The 16967-nt window shown below is 43.1% G+C and overlaps 2 protein-coding genes across 6 annotated transcripts in view; both read right to left on the reverse strand.

The window, feature by feature from the left end:
* HCLS1 (hematopoietic cell-specific Lyn substrate 1) overlaps positions 1–1069 on the reverse strand; it is a 44886-nt gene extending 43817 nt beyond the window's left edge. For all 3 annotated transcript variants that reach the window (XR_009563712.1, XR_009563713.1, XM_030857854.2), the window contains exon 1: positions 956–1069. The gene's annotated coding sequence lies outside the window, so the exon portion shown is untranslated. The remainder of the gene's footprint in view (positions 1–955) is intronic.
* Positions 1070–2865: 1796 nt separating this feature from the next.
* GOLGB1 (golgin B1) overlaps positions 2866–16967 on the reverse strand; it is an 87129-nt gene continuing 73027 nt past the window's right edge. For 2 of the 3 annotated variants that reach the window (XM_060298133.2, XM_030857865.3), the window contains exons 16-22: positions 15126–15291; positions 14788–14925; positions 9491–9646; positions 8057–8154; positions 7467–7601; positions 5988–6093; positions 2866–5728 (exon numbers count right to left, since the gene is read on the reverse strand). In XM_060298133.2, coding sequence (XP_060154116.1) covers positions 5594–5728; positions 5988–6093; positions 7467–7601; positions 8057–8154; positions 9491–9646; positions 14788–14925; positions 15126–15291 — 934 coding nt within the window. In that variant the 3' untranslated portion in view covers positions 2866–5593. The remainder of the gene's footprint in view (positions 5729–5987; positions 6094–7466; positions 7602–8056; positions 8155–9490; positions 9647–14787; positions 14926–15125; positions 15292–16967) is intronic. The other variant, XM_030857874.3, reaches the window with a different exon arrangement.

Here is a 16967-nt window from a genome sequence, read left to right on the forward strand (position 1 = left end):
TCTCAGGTTGACTCTCCCATAAGCCTACCATCCTCATGTATTTTTGAAACAGAGGGAAGGGTTTCTGACACAGAGACAATTTAGTATGCTTGAGCTACTGGCCGGAAATACGGAAGCCAAGAGGTACTATTTAGAGGTGGGAGACCAGAGAATAAGTCGGTGAGGCCTGGTGGCCAGGATATCAGGCACAATCGAGGGCCTCTTCTTAAGGCTGCCTGAGTAAAGTACACGGACAGAGAGTCAGATCATCCAGCTCTGTGGGAATATGGGTTAGGGAGTCAAAGTAGAGAGGGTATGTACTTATTTGCCAGGTACCAGGTTAGGCAATTTACAAATATTAACTTAAATAATTTGGTAAATCACTGAACTTCTCTGATACTGTTTCTCCCAAGGGAAAATAAATGGAGAGGTTAACCTCGCTAATTCATCAAGTCCCCTCCATTTCTGACATTCTGGGATCCTGTGACCCTACAATCAGAGAAACTAGCCCTAATCGAACCGCCACACCTTCATCTGGCACTTGGTTCTCAGCACTGGTGTACATTAGCTACCACTACTTCCTGATCTGTTGCAATGTCTCCTGCGGGTTTTGTCTCTCTGCTAGACCATAAGCTCTCCAGGGGCAGAGACTGTCTCATCTCCAGTGGTCCTCCTCCCAGCTCAGTGCCTAGGACCATCGGGCCTTAGAGAGGATTGTAGATTGTGGGCAGAAACCAGGGGTCCTGGGTGGCTGCTGGATCGCGTTCCCTGGGCTCCAGCATCTCCCTTCTGCTTCCATCCCCAGATGCTTGTTATCCACAAGACCTCACACCCAGGCCGGCCTTCTGGCCATGAAAGGTTAGCAGCTTACTAGCAGGGACTTCACAGCTCAGCAAGGACGAAAAGTCAGGCAGAGTCCTCTCACTTCAACTCTTGTCCTATGCTCCCCAACTTTCCCACTGCCCGGAGTACCCACCTTTAACCGCGCAAGCGTTTGCTCTAGGCTCTCGGCTCCTCAGGTAGACACTCGGCTCCTCTCTAGCTCCTGCCACTTCAGAGCAAGAAACTCTGAGCTGCTGCTTCAGTTCCGTATTCAGGTTTTCTGTCATTTCCTGCTACCCTGTCTTCACAGCTACTTCCTGAAGTTTGAGTCAGTTCCTTCTGCTGAGGCATTGAAATAAATAAGGATTAAATGCTCTGTGCTTACTCTTTTGCAAGGCTTTGAGGGTTCCAGAGGTCATAAAAAAGTGCTGCTCTTACTCTCAGAGTCTATAATCTGGTCAGGGGAGCAAAACGTTCAACTAGAAAGCACATAGAAGAATGCTGTACAACACTATTTGTGTCCCAAATAGGTGGGCAATTGTATCTGTTTATATTGAAGAAATTTAGAGTATTTGGTATGGGCTGAAGGAATCAAGAAAGGTTTAATGGAAAAAATGATTTTTATGTGGTTTTGAAAGATAAGATTTAAAAAGAAAGTCACTTCCACATTACGCACAGTACTAAAAACTGGGGTTTGCATACAGTAGATGTTCAAATAAACATTGATCAATCAAATGATGGAAGGGCATAACTCATAGGGGAAAGGCAAGACATGGAGGGAGGAAAGTTCAGAGATTGTTAAGGGGGCAGTGAGGAGTGTGAGCTAATTCAGAAAGATTTGGTCCCAGGTAGTAGGAAGAAGTCTGAAAAAGCTAAGTGGTACCAGATGATGAAAGGTCTTTGTGGTATTCTGTTATTACTGTTCTGTAAGATTTGCTGCCCCTCCCTTCCCTCTTGAAGTCAGACTTGCTCAGGTGACTTTGTTTTGACCAGTGAAATGTAAGAAGTGAAACATCAAGTGAGACTCGAAGTGAGACTTCAAGACCAGCTCAAGCTTTGCTATGCTCCTGTGTCCACTGCTTACCAAGTGTGAATGAAAAAAATGTTGCCTATCATTATCAGTAAATAAAGGATGCTGCAGCTATCAAGCCACGGGTGATGCCTGAGGGGACTCAGGATGGGAAAGAACAGGACACTGGCCCTAGATAGCTAAGGTGCATATCAATGAGCCCAGACTCTTACCTCCTCCCATACACAGAAAATTAACTTGAGATATCTGTTTTTCTTTCATTAACAGTAATCTTTTGAAGTTCCGACTATCTGGTCTTTGCAAAAACTCCTATATATCCTGGCTCCTCCCTTACCTCTTCAGAGCAGTCCCTCAGAGCATCTGAGAGGCTGCATCCTGGGTTTAAGTCCTCAGTTTTGTCTGCCAAATAAAACATAATTCTCAACTTTTAGGTTGTGCATTTTTTTCGCAGTAGACACAAGGCAACCTGCAACTCTCCAGAGTGGCTCCTCTGGCAGCCTAGGTCCCTGAGTGAGAGGGTCCCCAACTAAGAATGACAATACAAGTAGAGCTCCATCCATTGTGTGAGGGACTTGGAGTCTTTGACTAAAAAATAATCCTAAAAACTAATTACTGTTTTAGCTACTGAGAATTTGGGGGTGTTTGTTACTGTATCTGACCAAGCCTCTCCTAATCTTGATTGACATGGAGTCCTGACCTCATTTGCTCAGTTGTGGGCTCCCCAATGGATTCAAACAGATAATGGATGAAATTTGTCCAAGATACAGAGGAGGGGATTTCTGCATTAGGAACGTAAGACTTTAGTCACTTCCAAATCTAAGGATTCTACGCCTAGCATGGAGATCAACTGATTATTTCTCCTACTTCATAACCTATTTATTATGGCAGCACCAAAATTATTTTAAGGAAGAGTAAATTTGTAGAAGGAAAAAAAATCTTTTAGAACATTTTGAGTCCTAATTTTGGGTCAAAAATAGAAATGATCAGACCAGATATTGTGACACACCATCCAGATACAGATGTTTAGAGAAATCATAGAATTTAATCATAGATGACAAGAAAGCCCATCTTGGATAACAAGACGTGATACATACATACAATCGAATACTACTCAGCCATAAAAAAGAATGAAGTAATGCCATTTGCAGCAACATGGATGGACATAGAGATTATCATACTAAGTGAAGTAAGTGAGAAAGAGAAAGCCAAATACCATATGATATCACTTATATGTGGAATCTAAAATATGACACAAATGAACTTATCTACGAAACAGAGACAGACTCACAGACATAAAGGCCAGACTTGTGACTGCCAAGGGGGTGGGGGGGGAGAGGGATGGGAGTTTGGGATTAGAAGATACAAACTATTATATAAAGAATGGATAAACAAAAAGTTCCTACTGTATAGCAGAGAACTATATTCAATATCTCGTGATAAACCACAATGGAAAAGAATATGAAAAATATGTATAACTGAATCACTTAGCTGTACAGCAGAAATTAACACAACATTGTAAATCAACTACACTTCAATAAAATTAAATTAAAAAACAATCAAGGGCTTCCCTGGTGGCGTAGTGGTTGAGAGTCCACCTGCCAATGCAGGGGACACAAGTTCGTGCCCCGGTCCGGGAAGATCCCACATGCCGCGGAGCGGCTGGGTCCGTGAGCCATGGCCGCTGAGCCTGCGCGTCTGGAGCCTGTGCTCCGCAACGGGAGGGCCCAGAACAGTGAGAGGCCCGCGTACCGCAAAAACAAACAAACAAACAATCAAGTGCACCTCTCCTTAGCAAATGTCCCAAGTTCACTCTTTTGTGGTTTTTTTTGGCCGCAACGTGTGGCATGTGGGATCTTAGTTTCCTGACCAGGGATCGAACCCGTGCCCCCTGCATTGGGAACACAAGTCTTAACAGCTGGACTGCCAGGGAAGTCCCCCAAGTTCACTCTTGATGAGAGGCAGTGAGACAATAGCAAGCATGGGCCTTAAAGCCAGATAGACGTGGTTCAATTTACTTATTGTACCTTGAGAAAGTGAGCTAGCGTTTCTCAAGCAGTGACTTGATGTAAACACATCATAATGCCCATCCTGCTTTTCCCCTATGAGACTTCCCTTCCCGCACTCCTACCCAGAGGGATCCCTAGGGACAAAATGTTTTCAATATGCACCAGACAGTTCTCCCAGGCCCAGGCAAAAACCTGCATGAATCTCATGCCCTAAGGCCCAGCTTGTTTGGTTCAGTATTAGGATGGAATTTCCTCACTCTGCTTCACCACCCTGGGGTCTAGCAGCTAAGGCTAGAAGGACACAAGCAGCCGGACGCTGGCCAGTGAGAATGAAGCCTGGATATGCAGAGCTTTCTACTCCTATGGTAATTCCTGGCTACTCCATCCCTACTTCCTCTATGTACCTTCCTCTCCTCAGCATGCACACACATATATGTAAGCACCTGTGTATACATGCATTTACACGCCACCACAGTATTTCATTCTGAAAATAATTTTATTATTTTACAGTTGTTCAGGAAAGTTCCTGGGTTGCTGTGACCATGATTTGGCCACCACAGAACAAAGGATTAGAGCGGATCAGTCCGTCCACCAGTTTTCTCTCCTCTCTGGGTGGTGAGAGCAGGCAGGGAACATGTGCAAAATGAGAAAATAACCAACGGGTAAGGGTTGGAGAAAGGAGAGCTGGGGAATAGGCACAAACGGAATTCAAACCCGGCTGTCATTCTCAGGCTTGGATTTAAATATTTTGTCTTCTCTATAATCTCCCTCCATTTTCCTCAGCTCTCTGTTACCGCAGAAGGCAGATGACGACGCAATGAGAAACTGGAATAACTGTCACTAACAGCAAAGCAGTTTCGTACTTCAAGCAGCTAGGAGTGGTTGTCACAGCAGTCAGACCTCCCTGGCTGGGAGTCAGTGCCTCACCTAGGACTGGTTCCTAGGGTACTGTCTTAGGGTCCACATTCGAGGCTTATTCAGATAACACACAAATGACAAAAATTGAATCCCACTGTCCATAGCCAGTTCCTCTTGCCTTTCAGTGAAAGGAAAGGCACAGGCCACTTATTACCTTAGTACACATGTGATGAAGGGATAAGTAGTGGGATCCTCACCTTATAGTCCAGGACCATGACTCTCACTCCACTTATGCCTGAACAGCCAGGGAAAGCGATGCCGTCCTCCCCTGTGATCCAACAGCTAAAACCCCTGGGGAGTTCTTCTATTCTGGCTCTATTTTGCCAGAGACCTAATTAGATATCCTATGAGATAATGTTCCCCAGAACATTCCCCCTGCCATTGTTTATGGCAGGTTCACCTTCCCTCTGAAGCAGGACAAAATATAAGGTACATGAGACAAAGAAAGTATCAATCAAAATGATATTGGACTTTTGATTATTAGGTTTATTGGAACCGTCCCCCTGGCTGAAAGACATTCCTCAGCATCTTTCATAGGACCATAAAAGATCAGGGCCCTACAAAATCTGAACAAATATTGGGCTCAATAACCAACTGTGGGGCCTCCTCAGATTTTGCAGAAGAGTCAGGTCCTGGACAGTAGAAGAAAGCAGACTCACTGGTCCCTGCAGCTCTAACCTGTGCTCATATCCACCTCTTTTTGCAGGCACTTTCTGTGGAGAGTTGGAGAGAGGACCTGTAAGTGGGAAGATTGTTCCATTGGAATTGATGGTTTTGATGCTAGAGGTGAGGGAATTCCAAGTTCTGAGGGGAGTGATCCAAAAGGTGAGAACTAGGTTTATAGATGGCCTGTGAAACATAGAACAAGTAGGACATGAACCATCAGAAAGTAGATGGCTGCCAGCAGTGGCACCCGTGTCCGGGAATGACAGAGCGAACGCAGGACCCGCTTCCATCCAGCACCACTCCGGGTCTGAAAGGAAAATTTGAAAGTCAGAGAGTTTTGCCCTATAGAGATCTGTCCCTTTCCCTTCTCCAACCACTGTAGAAAAGAGGTAACCTGAGAGAAAGCCCCTCGGGGCCAACGACTTGGCAGCTTCCACTAGTTTCTTCCAACCTTCCATATCCTTCCAGTCTCAGGCCCACATTCCTCCTCCTTGACCCCTTGCCCTCAACACAGCCAGCCCTGTCTGAGAGTACAGTACCCTCTCTTTATCCTTCTCCCTTCTTACCCTTCGACAACTGTTGCTTGTAAGATCTATTAACAGTGCCTGCTCCTGGGAGCCACAGGAGCCAATGATAGGAGACCGGGCAGAGTCCCATTCGCCATGCTCCAACCTGTGTTGAGAAAAAAAAGAGGCATTGGTCCACGGCATGAGAGGCTGATGGCCTTCTTGTCATGTGATGCAGGGTAAGGGACTTGCAGCAAGGGCTGCTCCCACGGCCCCACCCCCATGCAAGGAGTGTAAGGGCAGACAGATTTCTTTCAGCAGCAGTAGAGATGGTAATAATTACCAGGAATTGACTGCCTACTGTGGATCAGATGCTGGATCACATGCTTTACATACATCTAATCCTCAGGTTTGAGGTTGGTGCTATTATCTTCAAAGTAAGGCTTAAGGAGGTAAAAGTACTTTTCCACGGTGGCACAGCTAGTGAGATGTAGAGCTAGAATTCAAAACCCAGGTGTGTCTCTAAACCTCTGCTACACCATACCTGACTCAGAGAAGCTCATTAATTTTTTTCCCATTTATTAAAAGCTAATAGGCAAAAGCATCCAAGAAAGATTTTTGTGGGGTTCTTACAATTAAACTGAACTGGCAGCCTCTACTGCTTTCTGCTTCATTTTTTGCTTATTTGCTTATTTATTTAATACTGGAACTTCTCCATTTAGTGAAGAAGCTGCCTTTATCCACTCAATGGTTTCTCACAAAAATGAGAAATGTATCAAGGGGCTGTGAGTAAACATAGTGCACACTTGATCAAGCATTTGCCTAGAGGGATGCACGTTTTAATCGTGGTGGGGAGGATGGAACTCTACTCCTGATGTTTCCTCCATGTGAAGGTATGTCCATTAGCCTAAAACTCCTGGACTTTCTTGGCAGGGCCCACACTTTTCTCCAGGAGAGAAGGAACACTTTAATCTGATTTGTGAGCCTGGAAAGAGAAACTGAACATGCCCAGCCTAGCTCCATCCTGCCTGTTCTCCTCATGAGAGCCAGGCTGGCTGAACAGGACCCCTTCTGTGTCTGTTCCTCCATAAGATAAGCTTTTCAGGGGCAGCCTTGATGCGGACAGAATGGTCTGGTACCGTGTAGGTCAGTCTGTCACCTTCTGCAGGCTAGGGTGAGGAAGGAGGAGATGTTTATAAGTATTGGTGAGCTGCTTTTAAATGGCAAGTCTGCTGAGTTCCACAAGCACTGCAGAGTGCGTATGAGGTGCTAACACGACAACGGCAGCGCCAGGCCTGGGAGGCAGCGCTTGATTAGCTGCCTCAATTTCCATTCTGCATCAGGGCCAAAGAGGGAATTGCGGAGGGGCTGAGCTTGGATTAACGTGGCTTGTCTTGATCCTACCCTCACTACAGCACCCATCTGTAGTGAGAATTAGAATTAGATCCTAATTATTCCCAAGTCTGGCCACTGAAATGCACATGAGTATGATCAGAAAGGGTCAGAAGTGAACAGAGGCTGTGTCCCTCAGCCCTTTACCGCCTGATCTGCTCCTCGGCCATGGAGAGGGCAGCCTCAGCAGCCACTTTTTGGTCACGTTCTTCTTCCAGCAGCTTCCTCAATTCATTCATCTCCTGTTTAGTGTTGCACAGCTGCTGCTGGGCTTCAGAAAAGCTTCAGGACAAAAGGAGAACAACAGCATCACTAGATGCAGGACATAGTTGCTGACACAAGGGATCCGGAGTCTTCAAAAGGTTATAAAGCATGAAAATTTATAGAAAACTGTACAAACACAAAGAATATTTTAAAAGCATACCTGTCAAGAGATGTAGGAAAATCTCTTAAAGCTGTAGGAAATGCTTTAAGAGATTTTAGGGACTGACTGAATAGCTTTCATTTGAACACCATAACATTAGTAAGGTGTGTGTGGGGCAAGGGCGTTGCTGTATAAACTATTCACACACAATTTGTTATTAGAATTGTCACTTTTAATCCTCACATTAATTCTGTGAGGCCAGTAAGATAAGAAGGCATAGTAAATCCATACAATGGACTCCTGTTCTAACTCGATGACCACCCAATTTCTGCAGACACAGCACACGCTCCGGGGTTGAGAACTCCTCCCCAACCTTAGCTGTGGCTCCCTCAGTTCTTCAGGATCACCCTTCCTGTGAGCTCCATTCTTTTCCTGGGGAGCTCCTGGAGCAACATCTATATTCAGTGGTCCCTAGAAGAAGAATAAGTTTAGTAATTCAGTGATGAAAGCAGTTAAGAAACTGTGCTTAGGCAAACTGAGAACTCACTTAGGCATTGGAGAGAAAGAGAAATGTGGAGAGGAATACCTCCGTTATCACTCTCTTTAGGTACAGATTTAGAAGTGAGAATCTTTTGTTCTAATAGATTAATCTCCTACATAAAACTCTTTATTAGATTTTCCTTCAGATTCTCATTCTTGAATCTCTCCTCTTAAGGGGCTTCCCTGGTGGCACAGTGGTTGAGAGTCCGCCTGCCGATGCAGGGGACACGGGTTCGTGCCCCGGTCCGGGAAGATCCCACATGCCGTGGAGCGGCTGGGCCCGTGAGCCATGGCCGCTGAGCCTGCGTGTCCGGAGCCTCTGCTCCGCAACGGAAGAGGCCACAGCAGTGAGAGACCCACGTACCCCCCCCCCCAAAAAAAAAAAAAAAGTTTAAAGGCTTACCACTGAAATCTGCTTTCTTCTAGTGGAGGTTCATGTACATTCCAGAAGCTACTCTGCTCCTTCCTTTATTCAACAACTCCTCCCCAACCCCTCCTCTTCCTTCCATGTCCTATTCACCTCCACTCTAACTCTCAGTCTCCTCCAACTTCAACAACCTCTCCTCTCCACTGCTGTCAACAGCTCTGCCTATTTTGTTTCTCAGGTCCAAATCTTCCTACAGCTGTCTTATTACTAAAAGCAAAAAGCCTTCCAAAAGCCTCAGTCATCACGTTTCCCACTCACTTTTTTTTTTTTTCCCACTCACTTTTTGATTTCTCTCTCACCACCTCTCTCATCTTTTTCCTTCTAATCCATTCACTCTTTTTAAAAACTAATTTATTTATTTATTTATTTTTGGCTGCGTTGGGTCTTTGTTGCTGCACGCGGGCTTTCTCCAGTTGTGGCGAGCAGGGGCTACTCTTCGTTGCAGTGCACGGGCTTCTCATTGTGGTGGCTGCCCTTGTTGCGGAGCACGGGGTCTAGGCGCGCAGGCTTCAGTGGTTGGGGCTTGCGGGCTCCAGAGCACAGGCTCAGTAGCTGTGGTGCACGGGCTTAGGTGTTCCGCAGTATGTGGGATCTTCCCGGACCAGGGCTCAAACCCGTGTCCTCTGCATTGGCAGGCGCATTCTTAACCACTGCGCCACCAGGGAAGCCCCTACCGTTCACTCTTTAGTTTTTCCTGGACCTTATTCCTCCTCTCCTCTCCTCTCACTGTCTCCATCACACCTAATGAATCCTCAGCCTGAAGACATCAACCTCTTCGATGCTGTGCTTTACGCTTTATCATCTGCACTCAATTTCCCAACACTCTTCCCAGCCTCTCACCTTCTCACTCACCGCTTGCAGCTCTTGAACCTGCTTCTCCAGAACCGCACAATGATTGAAAAGGTCGCTGTAGTGCTGCTGGTTCTCACGGAGACTCTGACTGGTGTCACAGAGCTGAATGGAAAGAGTATTTTTCTCTTCCAGCAGTTGAGAGAACTGAAATAGGAGAGAGGATGAGCACCAGCCCATAGGACTGTTTCACTAGTTTCACTACGAGCAGTGTGTAGGCAAACTGTCCTAAGTCTTAAGGATCAAATTTTTTTATGCAAGACCTTTCTTTCAATAATAGCAAAAATAGCACTGTGTTCCTCCAACATGAGAAAACTCAGAATTTTTCAACTGAGAAAGGAAAACAATTCTGGAAGAGTGGTAAAAACTTTACTTATGGTGCCTAGTACATTAACTGAATAACTAGGAGGCAGAAACCCAAAAGCAGTCTAACAGGATAGGCTAACCAAGGCCTGTAAAAGGAGAAAGGCAATAGCTTGGGTCCAAGTTGAGATTACTAATAAATGACTATAATCCTCAAAGCTCAATATGGCTGGAGACAGAGCTATCACCTAAAAATTCATACAATAATATTCCTGGGCAGATTCTTCAATGCTGTAGACAGTTACAAGCTACCGAGAAAGTAAAAATGATAACAGGTGGTAAGAGGGAGAAACAGAATAAATCCTACTATGCCTATGTATGTAAGAAACTATATTGGGAGCATCAACTCTCACAGGGGGAAGCATTTCAGTCACTCAAGTCAGGGCTCTCCTCTACTGCATGAGTAACAGGTAGTAATTCTGTCTTCCCTTGAATGTGTCCAGCAGCCCAAGCCATTTTTTACGTCAAAAACAGATATTTTTCTTTTTCATACTGAATAAAAAATTTACCTATTGTAGCTTCCACCCAATGACTTGAATTCGGTTTTCCTGGAACTATAATTCTAATTCCTCACTTGCAGGCTGTCAAATTTTAAGCTTTAGTTATGATTAACATCCAGATACATTAACAACCACAGAGATGTCTCTCTGAAGTACCTTTTTGTTGGATAATGTACATTATGTGAAAGGAAATTGGTGTACCTGGCTGCACATTCAGTCTTTTCTCAAGTATTCTCTTTTGTAAGTATTCTGGGTTAATGTTTGTGTAAAAAAGTTGAATCAACATTTACAGGAGAAAGGACAAACAGCTTTTTAGAGATACTCTGACTGGGAAGGACATTTAATGCATATGGAAAATTAGAACAAGAAATCCATGTGGTATAACAAAAATATTTGCATAGCCAGAATGAAAAACACAACAAATAACCTTACCTCTAAAGAGCAATTTTCAGTTTACAAAGCACTTTCAAAAGTATTATCTTATTTGAGAGAGTTAGAGGAAGAACCACTATCTTCACTTACAAATGACAAAAAAGAGATGAGTGGTGACTTGTCCAATGTTATGTGGCTAAAAGATGGCAGGCCAGGACTCAAGTATGGTTCTTGATTCCAAGTCTGGAGCGCTATCTGCTTTCTGATGGTGTCCCATCTGAGAATTCAGCAAGGGAACTTAAGTAGGTTGTAGGGTTTTTCAGGGGTGGGAACAGTTAGTAAAGGAAAGAATATAAATGTTTAAGAAGCAATACTAATTGGAAAACAAAGGTAGCTGGGTACAATGACAACTACTGGGTTCTGAGACAGGGAGTAATATGGTCCTCTCCTAATATAGAAGAAAGTCAACTTTCCTGGCCACAGTAAGCAGCCCAAACCATACCAAGAAAAACCAAACAAATAAATGAAAAAACAACCCCCCCCCCCAATCACTCAGTGTTGAAAAAATCCAACACATTTTTCTTGGAAGATCTAGAGGAGAAAGGGTAGACCAGTAAAACTCACTGGAAGCAAAAATTCCCATAACTTAAGAAGTCTAACTGCTTTTAAGCCACCCTCATACAAACCACCTTTTGTAATGTCTGCACTGTTCTGTCTAGGACAGACGTAGATCCCTGTAGTTTAGGGGTTGGCAAACTATGAGCCAGGGCCTACTGCTTTTTTTTTTTTTTTTGGCTGTGTTGGGTCTTCATTGCTGCGCATGGGCTTTCACTAGTTATGACGAGTAGGAGCTACTCTTAGTTGCACTGCAAGGGCTTCTCATTGTGGTGGCTTCTCTTGTTGAGGAGCACGGGCTCTAGGTGCACAGGCTTCCATAGTTGTGGAGCGTGGGCTTAGTAGTTGCGGCATGAGGGCTCTAGGGCATGCAGGCTTCAGTAGTCATGGCATTTGGGCTCAGTAGTTGTGGCTCGCAGGCTCTAGAGCACAGGCTCAGTAGTTGTGGTGCATGGGCTTAGTTGCGCTGCGGCATGCGGGATCTTCCCAGACCAGGGATCGAACCCGTGTCCCCTGCAATGGCAGGCGGATTCTTAACCACTGCACCACCAGGGAAGTCCCTGCCTTTTCTTTGTAAATAAGGTTTTATTGGAACATAACCACCCCATTTGTTTACGTGTCATCTGTGGTTGCTTCCGTGCTACAACTGCAGAGCTGAGTAGTTGTAACAGAAATGGTATGGCCTACAAACCCAAAATATTTACTGAGTCTTTAAGAAAAAGTTTGCTGACCTCTGCTCTAACTCATAAGCTACTGTATTTCACCATATCTATACTTGTAAAAACAGAATAGTAGGGAATAGAGACTACAGGATACCAATAATCATTCCCCTCATGTTTTTAAGTTTTAAGTTTCATGTTTTAAGTTTGCATTACATACAAATATCCAACAATGCTAGCAGAGATACATATAAAATCTGAGCATCCATGGGAAGAATTAGGGCAGTGGCTTGGAGAGGAGACATTCTATGCTGACAGCCCATCTACTACCATCCCATGCTAGGACCTAAGAAGCAGTCCTCCTAGCTAGCTGGGACCCATTTAGAGTGAGGCTTTAATATCACCAATTAGCTCCATGAGGGGTCACTGTGTATCCTCAATACCTAATGTATGGCCAGGCTCATAGAAGGCAGATAACAGTTATTTGTTTTTGATGAATGATGAATAAGTGAACAACCAATCCTAGGGATGGAGATGCCTCCTTACAGCTGATTTCTAAAGGAAGAACTCTTTCTCACCCAGAATGAAAGTGATCTAATGCAGTGTTTCTCATACTTTAAGTGGTATGTGAAGTATATCTCAATAAAGCTGTTAAAGAAAACATAACTTTGATAATGACCCAGAACACAGTATTTAAATATAAGTAACTGAAACTAAAGTTTCTCAAAACAAATTATATTCTTTATTACATATTACATAATACATAGTTTCAATCTCTTTTACTTGTTTTATAAAAAAAAAAACTATATGCACTATTTGTAATAGCTCAAAACTGAAAACCCCAAAAGTTCTTTAACAGCAGAATAGAGAAATTGTTATATGCCTACAATGTAATAAATACTACACAGCATGAGAACAGAAAAATCACAGTATACATAACAACATGGATGAATCTCACAAAATAAATGAAGCAAACAAAAGAGAAGATATGATCCATTTATACATAGTTCTAAGGTGGTGGTAGTGAATAGAAGACACAAGGGACTCCTGGGGTTCTGGTATGTTCTGATTTTTGATCTGGGTGCTGCTTATACAGGTGTCTTCACTTTCAGAAAATATACCATGATGCACTTGTGATTTGTGTGCTTTTCAGTGTTTTACTTCAGTAAAACATTTACATGAAAAATGTTTCAGTTGCTGTCCACGAAAATGACCTCATCATCTACTAATAGCCCTGAATTGCAGTTTAAAGTACTGTCCGGAAAAGACAAATGCCCAGAGTGATTCACAGTCTAATGTTCAGGAGGGCAAATATAACAAAGGTTGAGATGGAGTCTATTGAATAGTTTCTAGAAAGAGGAGGTGTTACAGAGCTATGAAGGGCAGAACTTTCTGGAAATAACTGACTAGGCTAGAAGAGGAACTGGGTAGGATCTGCTCTGGAGTCTCCCCACTGCCCCCCTAAAAACTCCCAGACAACCTCCCCAAAAAGGGTCTGCAATTTTACCAATTCATTTTGATCAACAAACCTACTTAAAAAAATGCAAATTTCTCTGCCAAAATTAATAGTGTTATCAGTCTCTGATACTTCAGTGTCAATTAGTTGAATTTAACAACATTTAGTAAGTACCTTCTACATAAACCAGGCACTGTGCTTTTCCATGTACATTATCATATTTACCTCAGTCTGACCTCCTCCTAACACATCAGGCAAATTACTTAATACCTCTGGGCCTTAGTTTCCTCATCTGTGATACAGCCTACTGATCTTTACCATTTTTGGATCACAGATCCCTTGGTGAATGCCTGAGTTCTTGTGATGAGAAATTTACACACACACACACACACACCATTCTGCATATATTTTTTGGATATTTATAGCCCTCCTCAAAGCTAATTTTTGGATTCCAGAGTCTCAATGATTACTTAAATCCCTTCCAGTGCTAACATACACTACCTAGCTGGCTTCCTCTGAAGAAGGCAGAACTAGAGGAGGTGCCACTAGAGAATACTTTGACTAGTCAGAGAGCAACAGGAGTATAATAATTCATAAGAGGGTGGTGGAAGGGAAGCAGATGAAGGAAGAAGCGAAGCCAGAGAATGGATGAGGGGAGAAGACAGAGATGTGAAGGCACCAAGAATAATCTTTTTTTATCTTACCTTGGCTTTTGCTCTAGGAACCATATGGCAAAGCAGCTCTTCCCTATAGAAAGAGGTCCTCTACTTCAGCATGCTTCCCTAGAGTGTCTAGAGTGGCAAGGCTGGGGTTTGGGAAAAAGCAAGCTGGCTTCTTTAATTCCGGAACATTAAATACACAATGAGGGAGCTTACAAATGGAGTGAAATGAAGAGCAGATCTCTCACCTCTGTCCCTGTTATCTAATCACACATGAAAATCCTCTTTCCTGAGACTTCCCTGTTACACACTATTGGGAAATACAGAGAAACTTGCTGGAGGATTTGTGGGGAGTTAACTCAATATTACTAACAAGTGATACAGATGGGGAGATGATGTTGGGGAGGAAGGCTCCCTTAAGGAGTTGGCTTTTTTATTCTTACTGAATGGGTTTCTCCAAATCGCTCCCAAGGACTCTCCAAGGGTGAGGAAAAGGAAATGGCCCTGTGTGCAGTGCTTTGGGGTAAGCAACCCAGGCTCTGAGAAGGGTAAAGCTTCTGTCCCCTAATACAGCTAGAGCCAGGCTTAACCAGATTCTACTTACCTTCTTGATTCTAGTCATGGAAACAAGAAATTGAACTCCAGCCTAGCAGGAAACACCTACCTTGCTGTTCAGTTGCTGAATTCTTAACTCCTTTTGGTGAATTTCCTTTAAGCTGTCACTGAGCTGAGTCCTAAGACGTTCTGTCTCATAAACTAGGTTTTGTGATCCATCTAGGGAAGCTGGTGTCTCTGGGGATGCCTGCCAGGATACAAACACTGATGAAATTCTCTCTTAACATTGTTCATGCTTAAATCCTTCCTTCCAGAAACCTGCCCACCTCATAGGAAGTCATCAGATGGTTTGCCTAATAGTGGCAGATGGGCACTTAGCTTGCAGGAAGCTGATGTTTCCTGGGTAGTGGTTACCTCTGAGTAGCAATCAGCGCTGAAATCACTCACCTGTCTTTGATACTGCATTTTGTGGGTCTCAGTCGGGGAGGAAGAAGATCTCAGTTCCCTCATAAGATTCTGCAGATGGCTGAGCTGCTGATCTTTATCTGCAATAGCCATAAGGTACTGCTCCTTCATCCTCCTCTCATGAATTTCCCAGGAACTCTTCTCCATCCTAGAAAACACATGAAATAGTCACAGGCAAAAATATACTTGTGAGACAAAGATGAATAATTGCATATTTAAAACAGTATTATGGGCTGTAGAGACGTAGTAAAGAAAATACATAACCAGAGAGAAATTTATGTTATAAACAGAACTATGCAGCAAGATGATGGAGTAGAACTTAAAAAAGAATTGCAACTGGCAGGATTGGGGAAGAAAAGCAGGCATTTGGTCTGAATCCTGAACAATGAGTCAGGCAGGTTTCCATAAAGGGAAAGGCATTCCAGGTTCAGGGAGCAAACAGAACAAAAGGCACAAGAATGAATATATATAGTGAGTTTTGGAATTGTTGTAGTAGTGTATAGAGTGGATAGGGCAGGAAATGAGGGTGGAGAGGAAAGAAGTCAGACCCTGTGGGGCACTGAACACCATGCTAAATAAAACTTACTCTAAGCAATGGGAAACCACTGTAATTCTTCAGAAAGGCGATGCCATGATGCAGTATACTATCAGGGTTATGAGAATGCAACTGTAGAGTCTGAAGGATCTGGGTTCAAATGCTGGCTCTATCATACACTAGGCATGAGACTCTGGGTAAAAGTAACAATCTCTCTGAGTCTCACTGGTAAAATGGAAATAAATGATCTATTCCTTAGGATTATTGTGAGGATTAAATGAGATACTTTATGTCATGTACCAAACACAGAGCCTGGCATATCACAATCACTCAACAAATATAAACTGCTGATATTTATTTATCCCCTGAATTTGACCAAGAGGGAAGCTTCTATTTGACCCCAGCTAATTTTCATAGTTCTATCAAAAACTGCCTCTCTGCCATATTCTTTAGTTCTACTTCTTTCTACACTATGATTGAAAAAAACCATTAGGATTGTAATCAAATTTCTGCAGCATCTGTTTACTTTGAATAGTACCCATGTCTCTAATTTTTCCTAAAAATATAAGATTTTATTTGAATTGCATCTGACTTTTTTGTTTCTCTCTAGAAGTAAGGTAAAATGGTCCTTTCTTTTCTAAAGGACATACACCAATTATGAAATAATCCTGCTATGTCAAGAGGTGACTTGGATTACAGTCAGATTTTTTTAAAAAGGCAGAGCTAAAACTTAGAAACTAAAATAAATTTTTATTACAAGGCCACTATATGGAAAAGGCACAGAAATTTTCTAAAACACTTTCTCCGATATTTGTCTGTGAAAAATGAGAGAGAATAAGAAAGGAGGAGTGTAAGACTGAGAATGTACAAGAAAGATCACAATTCTTCCATAAAGCTTTAAGCCGCCATTTTGTTTAGAAAGATGGACAAGTAGTTATGGTGTGGAGAGACCCTCAATGGAGAAGAGGCACTAAGGAACAAACCTGATTACTTAAGAGAACACAGCCATAAACGGGCTATACCTCACTTACCCCTTAAGTAAGAGAGCACAGGAACCAGAGCAGAATAAGCAAATCAGTAGCTACAAGTGGAAGAGAAATGTTACTGTATAAATCCAGGCTCTTCTCATAAGCCAAACCCAGTGCCATAGAAGTCTGAATGAGATGTTCCAGCTTTTTCATGTTTGAAAACCTCATTTCTCCCAAGTATTTCAAGAGCAAAAAACAGGGAATCTTAAAGATATTTGGCTAAAGAAACTGGTCCTAGAGTCAGTGAATCAAATCTGTGTC

The sequence above is a fragment of the Globicephala melas genome, chromosome 4 (genome assembly GCF_963455315.2).
Source record: "Globicephala melas chromosome 4, mGloMel1.2, whole genome shotgun sequence".
NCBI lineage: Eukaryota > Metazoa > Chordata > Mammalia > Artiodactyla > Delphinidae > Globicephala > Globicephala melas.